We start from the raw sequence: 11,160 nt of genomic DNA, 5'->3' as shown, positions 1-11,160 counted from the left end.
TTGAGTGTGCACGGGGGCTAAAGTCTAAAGAGTTCTAATTTTTCACATTTTCTTGGTTTTGACAGAAGGGGAATGAAGCTTTGGTTGTGACACCTTCGCAATCTAGAAACATACCAATATAGACTTGGAGATTACATGATTGGTTTGCGAAGAATGTGAATAGATTTGTGTAAAAAATGTTTGTTTTTAAGTTCATGGTGGTGTTTGGTATATAAAAAACGTGATACTTCTTTATCAGATGTTGGTAGGACATTGACATCTTGGTACGTGTATGTGTTTTATGCATAGCTAGTGTATGTGCAAAACAGTTCAGGTTTCGCAATCTGTCAACCACAAACAATTGTTTATGCTGAACACACACTCATGGCAAGTCACTGACTTTAGGTGAAGCAAGGTCATATTATTTCTTCAACATCTTGCTCATTCGTAAACGTTTATTCAGGTTTGAAGAGTAGATCACCCGGTGTTCGTTCCTTTTGTGTCTAAGAGCATCCATAATGGGAGTACCCTTTCCGGTTTTTCTTATGTGTCATGTAGGTATTTATCGTCCTTTCTAAAATAAATTGCCACTATACTCCAACGCTGTCAAGCCCGGTTGAGTAATAAAATAATCTAAATTATAATAACTCTTATTAAATATACGTACATGAATATGAGATTAAGTGTACAAAGAATAAAAAAATATAAAATAATACTTGTCGTACAACAATGTCAGGAAGTGGCAAGGTCCGCCACAGAGGTCCTGCCCCCTTTTATTTAATATCCTCTGATACTAATTTGCTTCGAAAGTTCCATTTCACGGATCCCTGTGCATGAACAGGGCTCCCATTGTGGGTGCTCTATAATGGCTCTTTTCGGCCAACTAAACATGGGCCTAAATGGACAATGGAGACTACAGAGACCATGATGACTTGATATGGAGAATATAATACACCATTAGTCTCCTACTTCCTCAAAGCCTACATTCTGTAAAGCCCTGCATGAGTTTTATGGGCTTTTTCTTGTGATCACATACTTCCTCAAAGCCTACATTATGTAAAGCCTTATATGAGTTTTATGGGCTCTAATTAAACAGCTACAGCATGGGAGATAATAATTGACGGAAACTTTTATGATTTTTTTGCTAACTACCCAGATTTCAATACTCAACAACTAGTCTATCTAACTAGTATTTTATGCACATACAATACTCTCGTCAACATTTCTTAACTTTAGTAGCATCCAGCTAGAGTTCGAACAATCTCAAGACATGTCTATCAAACAATCACTCGTCCACAATTTTTCGACCAAGACCACCACCCCGTTGCCTAGATTGCAGACTTTAATCTTCAATCCGATCTCCCAAATACGGATACCAAAACACTGGAATAAATCTTCATGCTCGACAAATCGGAGACTCCATTATTCGATATGGCAACACGACACGAAAGTGAAGAGGTAAGTGCAACTCGAATCAAGCTGCAGTGCTCAGAAAATTCACAAACAGAACAAAGTTACATGTAATTTTACTATTTTCTAGTGAAATCTTTTATTGAAAAGTTGTGCATTTTTTGTAGGAATTTTGTCGTCTGCTCGAGTAGTGGTCCACCGGAACCTCCAGCTTCTTCGGGTGGACTTCCGGGAGGAATTCCAGGTTCTTGGAAGAAATGGCTGCTGGGGATAGCCGTGACAGTTATTATACCCTTGATGACTAACAAGTGGGGAGCTTTGTTAACCTGGACAAGTAAGACACATGAAGCTTCATACTTAATTACTAAGCTAATTACGATTAATTTGTGCAACCCTAATTTTACATAGGAACTGATCTCAGATTTCTAAAATATTTGGTAACTCCCAAAATTTCTGCTCAAAATCGCCAACTTCTCCTGTACTTCTTTCCATTTTCTGTGATAGTTTCTAGTAATGATACATGTGAGTTTACGTATAAATATCAAATATTATGATCTGGAAGCCGATTCAAGTCATGACCGGTAATATGTATGAATTAAGAGGTCGTTTGGCTCATGAGGTTCTATTACATTTTTGTATTGAGATTTTATTCTTATTCCCGCTAACTGAGTTGGAATCCCGTCCAATTAAACAGAAACCGTAACTGAGTTGAAATCTCGTGATCCAAATAGTCACTAAGTGTGTGTGTTACCGTATATCACTAAAAACTGATCCTGAACTAATCTCTGATTTTGAAATGAATCGATTTTACAGAAAAACTAGAATCGGCAGTACAGACGGTGGAAGACCTAGTGGAGGAGGTGGAGGAAATGGCGGAGAAGGTAGACAAATTTGCAGAAAACATAGCAGATGACTTGCCGGAAGGGAAGCTGAAGAAGGCACTTGAACGGATTGAAAATATAGCTGAAAGAGTTGCCAAGGAAGCCGACCAACTTGACAATATGATCGATAAGGTCAAAACCTAAACTACATCCCTTGATCATCATTTTCTTTAACTAATCTAATCAGTATTTAATTCATTATTATATAAACTGTCTTTGTAATGTGTGTCTGGTCACTAACTTCAATAAAAATGAGTTTTTTTATTGGTGAAATTGATGTGAATGCAGGCGGTCATTAATATTTATTATTCAACCACCAATAAGAAAAGTTCATTTATATGGGAGTTAGTGACTATTATGTACGATTGGACACACCATACAAAATCCCTTATACGAACCATGTCATCACTTAAACATTGTTTATGGCTTTATGCTCCATAATTGCTTGCTTTCCACCATTTAATCCGCTGCCCTCGTGCTTACATTTTTTAAAGAGGTAATTACGTGGCCGTGAACATATTTTACATTAAAATTCTGATTAAGTTGTCAATATTTTGAGTTGCAAATTAGTAGTTAATTTTAGGCTTCCGCAATTTTTTTTTTTAAAAAAATCAGATTTTTTCAATTTAATAGTACGAGTCATTTTACGTTCACGAAGTAGCATGAGCCATTATCTTAAAAGCCGAAAAAAATTATGAATTGAAATTGACAATTTTTTTTTAATTAACATAAAATACAGCCATCAGCATCACATTCCGTTTACTCAGGATCTTCTAATGTGTGTCCAGAACATATAATAAGTATTAATTTTAATGAATTTAAATATTTTTATTGATGAAATTATTATGCATGCAAATGTTATTATATTAATAATTAGAGGTCGTTAAACATGGTCAACACTCGAAAAAATGATATTTATGTGTGTTCTTAAAAACGTATTAGATAAACTGTTTTTGAAGTCCATATGTATTGAATTGCATTGAGCTGTATTGAATAATTTGACCATATCCATGCACGTTCATAAAATTAATGGGCATGGTGGGAAATTAATGCATTATTTTAATTTATTATTTGACAAACGCACATGTTTATTAATTTATCTAAACTATAAATACTGTAGGTCTGAGATTGATTTTGGATGTTGTTATTTGTTTATTTATAGTTGAGAGAATTAGAATGTAGCAATTAATTAATTGGTGGTCATTTAAAATTAATTGCAGGTTCAAGAAGCAGAAGATAAGTTAGAAGCTTATTGAAGAAGAACAACGCAATTCAGCTGCCAGAAAGACAAAAACGGAAAGAAAATTAATTAAAAATAAAAATTGAGATTTGTAAAATCAAATTATGATTCATTTGCAGAGCTGATGTTTAATTTTTTTTTTTTATAATGTCGTATCTTCTAATGCGAAAGGTATAGCGGCGCAAAGCAACTTGCAGAAGAGATTAAGAGATAATATTATTTCAATCTCAAGTTAATTATGTATTGCAATTAGGTTTTATATTAGCAAAGTAAAATATTACAGTGAATTGCTATTTTCTGATTATAACCGGTGTCAAGCACGGGGAATTTAGTCGGGCGAACTTAGTCTGCTTAGTATTTTTATGTATTACTGTTCTTTTGTTTATGATATTTTTAAATTATTTTTAAATTCTTTACATACATTTTATATATATTAAAAATGACAGAGAAACTATTTTTTAGAACTTAATTACTTAAAATTATTTATGTAATCAAATAAGAAATATACATATATTTAAGTATTGAAGTGTTTTGGTATTTACTAATTAATGTCATCCAAGCTAGGATATTATTACAAATGATAAAAATTATCTAAGTTGATGTTTTGGTAAAGTACATAAAATCAAGTAATAAGTTTTAGATAAAAATTAATATAAGGTTACGAACAATTTCCCTTTCTTAAAAAAATATGCCCTCTTAATAATTTTTCCTTTACTTTAATTATAAATTTTAAAAAAATAACTAAAATAATCCTCAAATTGAATGGCATTCAAAAATTCATTTAAACCGTTACAATCTTTGTGTACAATACATGACATGCAATGTGCTTAATATTTTAAAGACTTAATTTATCATATACTTCCTCCGTCCCAACCATTTGTTTACATTTGGGTTGGATACAGAGGTTAAAAAAAAATGATAAAAAATTAGGGAGAAAGAAAAAAATGAGTAAAGTGATGGACCAATTAATATTTCATGTATAAAGTGGTATAGTGGAGGTAAGTAGTGGAAGCGTTTACTTTTTATATTATAAAAACTTTACTACTCTTGGAAAAATTTGAAATGTAAAAAATTGGAAGGACATCACAAAAGAAAAGTGTAAAGAAATGGTAAGGAAGAGGGAGTATATAATAATAGGTCAAGTAAAATAAGAATTAAACGAAGGAAAAAGGGATGTATGGAGTCAACTTTGGGAGCTTATGTATCCTTAAATGGTAACATATGTAATATGTATGTAATATGTAAAATTTTCAATAAAATAGTGATGTTCGTAGAAAATAATATGTTTTATAATATTTTTTAACTCAGATGGGTTAGTTCTATGGAGTCCCCTATTTCTTTGAGTCCTTGGAGTCCATTTATGTTATGCAATTAAAATATCAGCTTAAATTGTTGCAAAAACGTATTATTTTTCGAATGATATTCTACAAATATCACAATTTTATTGAAAATCTTGCAGATTGTATAAATTTTACTAGTAGAACGTTGCAAAATATATTATTCCACAAAACATGCTTAGTTTGCAGAACATAAATGTTCATGTTGCAGAACTGAACATTTATTTGCAAACTAAGCATGTTTGTGGAATAATATTTTGCAACGTTCTACTAGTAAAATTTATACAATCTGCAAGATTTTCAATAAAATTGTGATATTTGTAGAATATCATTCGAAAAATAATACGTTTTGCAACAATTTAAGCTATATTTTAATTGCATAACATAAATGGACTCCAAGGACTCAAATGAAATAGGGGACTCCATAGAACTAACCCATCATGAGTTAAAAAATATTATAAAACATATTATTTTTCTACGAACATCACTATTTTATTGAAAATTTTACATACATACATATACATATGTTACCATTTAAGGATACATAAGCTCCCAAAGTTGACTCCATACATCCCTTTTTCCTTCGTTTAATTCTTATTTACTTGACCTATTATTATATACTCCCTCTTCCTTACCATTTCTTTACACTTTTCTTTTTGTGATGTCCATTCCAATTTTTTACATTTCAAATTTTCCAAGAGTAGTAAAGTTTTTATAATATAAAAAGTAAACGCTTCCACTACTTACCTCCACTATACCACTTTATACATGAAATATTAATTGGTCTCATCACTTTACTCATTTTTTTTAACTTTCTCCCTAATTTTTTATCATTTTTTTAACCTCTGTATCCAACCCAAATGTAAACAAATGGTTGGGACGGAGGAAGTATTATGATAAATTAAGTCTTTAAAATATTAAGCACATATGCATGTCATGTATTGTACACAAAGATTGTAACGGTTTAAATGAATTTTTGAATGCACATTCAATTTGAGGATTATTTTAGTTATTTTTTTAAAATTTATAATTAAAGTAAAAGGAAAAATTATTAAGAGGGCATATTTTTTTTAAGAAAGGGAAATTGTTCGTAAACCTTATATTAATTTTTATCTAAAACTTATTACTTGATTTTATGTACTTTACCAAAACATCAACTTAGATAATTTTTATCATTTGTAATAATATCCTAGCTTGGATGACATTAATTAGTAAATACCAAAACACTTCAATACTTAAATATATGTATATTTCTTATTTGATTACATAAATAATTTTAAGTAATTTAAGTTCTAAAAAATAGTTTCTCTGTCATTTTTAATATATAAAATGTATGTAAAGAATTTAAAAATAATTTAAAAATATCATAAAACAAAAGAACAGTAATACATAAAAATACTAAAGCAGACTAAGTTCGCCCGACTAAATTCGCCCGTGCTTGACACCGGTTATAATCAGAAAATAGCAATTCACTGTAATATTTTACTTTGCTAATAATAAAACCTAATTGCAATACATAATTAACTTGAGATTGAAATAATATTATCTCTTAATCTCTTCTGCAAGTTGCTTTGCGCCGATATACCTTTCGCATTAGAAGATACGACATTATAAAAAAAAAAAATTAAACATCAGCTCTGCAAATGAATCATAATTTGATTTTACAAATCTCAATTTTATTTTTAATTAATTTTCTTTCCGTTTTTGTCTTTCTTGGCAGCTGAATTGCGTTGTTCTTCTTCAATATAAGCTTCTAACTTATCTTCTGCTTCTTGAACCTGCAATTAATTTTAAATGACCACCAATTAATTAATTGCTACATTCATAATTCTCTCAACTATAAATAAAACAAATAAACAACATCCATAAATCAATCTCAGACCTACAGTATTTATAGTTTAGATAAATTATATAAACATGTGCGTTTGTCAAATATAAATTAAAATAATGCATTAATTTCCCACCATGCCCATTAATTTTATGAACGTGCATGGATATGGTCAAATTATTCAATACAGCTCAGATGCAATGCAATACATATGGACTTCAAAAACAGTTTATCTAATACGTGTTTAAGAACACACAATAAATATCATTTTTTTCGAGTGTTGACCATGTTTAACGACCTCTAATTATTAATATAATGAACATTTGCATGCATAATAATTTCATCAATAAAAATATTTAAATTCATTAAAATTAATACTTATTATATGTTCTGGACACACATTAGAAAGATCCTGAGTAAACGGAATGTGATGCTGATGGCTGTATTTTATGTTAAATTTTAAAAAAAAATTGTCAAATTTCAAATTCATAATTTTTTTCGGCTTTTAAGATAATGGCTCATGCTACTTCGTGAACGTAAAAATGACTCGTACTATTAAAATTGAAATAAAATCTGATTTTTTTAAAAAAAGAAAAATTGCGGAAGCCTAAAATTAACTACTAATTTGCAAACTCAAAATATTGACAACTTAATCAGAATTTAATGTAAAATATGTTCACGGCCACGTAATTACCTCTTTAAAAAATGTAAGCACGAGGGCAGCGGATTAAATGGTGGAAAGCAAGCAATTATGGAGCATAAAGCCATAAACAATGTTTAAGTGATGACATGGTTCGTATAAGGGATTTTGTATGGTGTGTCCAATCGTACATAATAGTCACTAACTCCCATATAAATGAACTTTTCTTATTGGTGGTTGAATAATAAATATTAATGACCGCCTGCATTCACATCAATTTCACCAATAAAAAAACTCATTTTTATTGAAGTTAGTGACCAGACACACATTACAAAGACAGTTTATATAATAATGAATTAAATACTGATTAGATTAGTTAAAGAAAATGATGATCAAGGGATGTAGTAGTTAGGTTTTGACCTTATCGATCATATTGTCAAGTTGGTCGGCTTCCTTGGCAACTCTTTCAGCTATATTTTCAATCCGTTCAAGTGCCTTCTTCAGCTTCCCTTCCGGCAAGTCATCTGCTATGTTTTCTGCAAATTTGTCTACCTTCTCCGCCATTTCCTCCACCTCCTCCACTAGGTCTTCCACCGTCTGTACTGCCGATTCTAGTTTTTCTGTAAAATCGATTCATTTCAAAATCAGAGATTAGTTCAGGATCAGTTTTTAGTGATATACGGTAACACACACACTTAGTGACTATTTGGATCACGAGATTTCAACTCAGTTACGGTTTCTGTTTAATTGGACGGGATTCCAACTCAGTTAGCGGGAATAAGAATAAAATCTCAATACAAAAATGTAATAGAACCTCATGAGCCAAACGACCTCTTAATTCATACATATTACCGGTCATGACTTGAATCGGCTTCCAGATCATAATATTTGATATTTATACGTAAACTCACATGTATCATTACTAGAAACTATCACAGAAAATGGAAAGAAGTACAGGAGAAGTTGGCGATTTTGAGCAGAAATTTTGGGAGTTACCAAATATTTTAGAAATCTGAGATCAGTTCCTATGTAAAATTAGGGTTGCACAAATTAATCGTAATTAGCTTAGTAATTAAGTATGAAGCTTCATGTGTCTTACTTGTCCAGGTTAACAAAGCTCCCCACTTGTTAGTCATCAAGGGTATAATAACTGTCACGGCTATCCCCAGCAGCCATTTCTTCCAAGAACCTGGAATTCCTCCCGGAAGTCCACCCGAAGAAGCTGGAGGTTCCGGTGGACCACTACTCGAGCAGACGACAAAATTCCTACAAAAAATGCACAACTTTTCAATAAAAGATTTCACTAGAAAATAGTAAAATTACATGTAACTTTGTTCTGTTTGTGAATTTTCTGAGCACTGCAGCTTGATTCGAGTTGCACTTACCTCTTCACTTTCGTGTCGTGTTGCCATATCGAATAATGGAGTCTCCGATTTGTCGAGCATGAAGATTTATTCCAGTGTTTTGGTATCCGTATTTGGGAGATCGGATTGAAGATTAAAGTCTGCAATCTAGGCAACGGGGTGGTGGTCTTGGTCGAAAAATTGTGGACGAGTGATTGTTTGATAGACATGTCTTGAGATTGTTCGAACTCTAGCTGGATGCTACTAAAGTTAAGAAATGTTGACGAGAGTATTGTATGTGCATAAAATACTAGTTAGATAGACTAGTTGTTGAGTATTGAAATCTGGGTAGTTAGCAAAAAAATCATAAAAGTTTCCGTCAATTATTATCTCCCATGCTGTAGCTGTTTAATTAGAGCCCATAAAACTCATATAAGGCTTTACATAATGTAGGCTTTGAGGAAGTATGTGATCACAAGAAAAAGCCCATAAAACTCATGCAGGGCTTTACAGAATGTAGGCTTTGAGGAAGTAGGAGACTAATGGTGTATTATATTCTCCATATCAAGTCATCATGGTCTCTGTAGTCTCCATTGTCCATTTAGGCCCATGTTTAGTTGGCCGAAAAGAGCCATTATAGAGCACCCACAATGGGAGCCCTGTTCATGCACAGGGATCCGTGAAATGGAACTTTCGAAGCAAATTAGTATCAGAGGATATTAAATAAAAGGGGGCAGGACCTCTGTGGCGGACCTTGCCACTTCCTGACATTGTTGTACGACAAGTATTATTTTATATTTTTTTATTCTTTTGTACACTTAATCTCATATTCATGTACGTATATTTAATAAGAGTTTATTATAATTTAGATTATTTTATTACTCAACCGGGCTTGACAGCGTTGGAGTATAGTGGCAATTTATTTTAGAAAGGACGATAAATACCTACATGACACATAAAAAAACCGGAAAGGGTACTCCCATTATGGATGCTCTTAGACACAAAAGGAACGAACACCGGGTGATCTACTCTTCAAACCTGAATAAACGTTTACGAATGAGCAAGATGTTGAAGAAATAATATGACCTTGCTTCACCTAAAGTCAGTGACTTGCCATGAGTGTGTGTTCAGCATAAACACAATTGTTTGTGGTTGACAGATTGCGAAACCTGAACTGTTTTGCACATACACTAGCTATGCATAAAACACATACACGTACCAAGATGTCAATGTCCTACCAACATCTGATAAAGAAGTATCACGTTTTTTATATACCAAACACCACCATGAACTTAAACAACAAACATTTTTTACACAAATCTATTCACATTCTTCGCAAACCAATCATGTAATCTCCAAGTCTATATTGGTATGTTTCTAGATTGCGAAGGTGTCACAACCAAAGCTTCATTCCCCTTCTGTCAAAACCAAGAAAATGTGAAAAATTAGAACTCTTTAGACTTTAGCCCCCGTGCACACTCAAATGGCTGTCAAACACCGAAAACTATTTCCATCTTCATCACCAAACAATACGTTTGATGGTTGTTCTGATATCTGTGACCCTATTGTTCCGTACCCTGATTTTGATGTCCTTCCACCACCGCTAGCTCCACCTCCACCACTCGAATCATATTTTATCAGCAACAAGTCTAGCCAACACGTGTCGCCTTATGTGATTATCATAATCAGCTTACTTGCTAGCTTGTTTCTACTTGTAGGCTATTATGTGATCATCGTAAATATTGCAGGAATTGTAGCAGGTTCAGGAGAAGAAGAACGAGAACAACAGACAGTACTATTGGAGATGGAGATGAGGAGTTTCTTGATGAGATTCATGGCCCGATACTTGATCATCCGATATGGTACATCACCACTGTTGGTTTACAGTCTTCTGTTATTAACTCGATCACGATTTTTAAGTACAAAAAATTTGATAAGTTGATTGAAGGTACGGATTGTTCTGTTTGTTTGACTGAGTTTCAAGATGATGAGACATTAAGATTGTTGCCAAAATGTAACCATGCATTTCATATACCTTGTATTGATACATGGTTAAGGTCACATACAACATGTCCGTTGTGTCGTGCTGGTATTGTGCCTAATAACGATGTAAATATTTCTTCTAATTTAGCTCAAAATGATCAAAATTCAAGTGTTTCTGGGAGAAGGGAAGAATCACATTTGGAAAATGTGTCAAATGTTAGTGGAATTATGGATTTTAATCAGGTGAGAAATGAGATTATCGCAAGTAGGGAAGTCGTCGATGATGGTGGAACCGAAAATTGTGAGACTGGTGATCAAAGAAAGGAGATTAAGAGTATCAGAGCAGATATGTTTTCAGATAGGAATAGTACTCCTGAGATAATCGAAAATTCAAGCAATAGTATAAAAACAATGAAGAGGTCGTTTTCAGTGGATTTAAATTCGACTGCAGAAACTTTTCTGATAAATTTCGATGAAAGATCATCATCTGTTGCAGAAGCTCTTCCCGCGAGAATGAAG

The 11,160-nt window shown here is 32.6% G+C and overlaps 2 protein-coding genes across 2 annotated transcripts; one reads left to right on the top strand and one right to left on the bottom strand.

The window, feature by feature from the left end:
- The first annotated feature begins 1,008 nt into the window (after positions 1-1,008).
- Positions 1,009-3,526, top strand: LOC141704816 (uncharacterized). The gene is made up of 4 exons (XM_074507983.1): positions 1,009-1,437; positions 1,557-1,723; positions 2,203-2,402; positions 3,491-3,526. Exons 1-4 carry the CDS (start codon positions 1,250-1,252, stop codon positions 3,524-3,526), a joined length of 591 nt encoding a protein of 196 aa, XP_074364084.1. The 5' UTR covers positions 1,009-1,249.
- Positions 3,527-6,529: 3,003 nt separating this feature from the next.
- Positions 6,530-9,119, bottom strand: LOC141704815 (uncharacterized). The gene is made up of 4 exons (XM_074507982.1): positions 8,701-9,119; positions 8,415-8,581; positions 7,736-7,935; positions 6,530-6,625 (listed from the first exon to the last, which is right to left on the bottom strand). Exons 1-4 carry the CDS (start codon positions 8,886-8,888, stop codon positions 6,530-6,532), a joined length of 651 nt encoding a protein of 216 aa, XP_074364083.1. The 5' UTR covers positions 8,889-9,119.
- Between the last annotated feature and the right edge of the window lie 2,041 nt (positions 9,120-11,160).

This window comes from Apium graveolens, unplaced genomic scaffold, assembly GCF_009905375.1.
Source record: "Apium graveolens cultivar Ventura unplaced genomic scaffold, ASM990537v1 ctg8265, whole genome shotgun sequence".
NCBI lineage: Eukaryota > Viridiplantae > Streptophyta > Magnoliopsida > Apiales > Apiaceae > Apium > Apium graveolens.
This window is presented reverse-complemented; position numbering and strand designations above follow the sequence as displayed.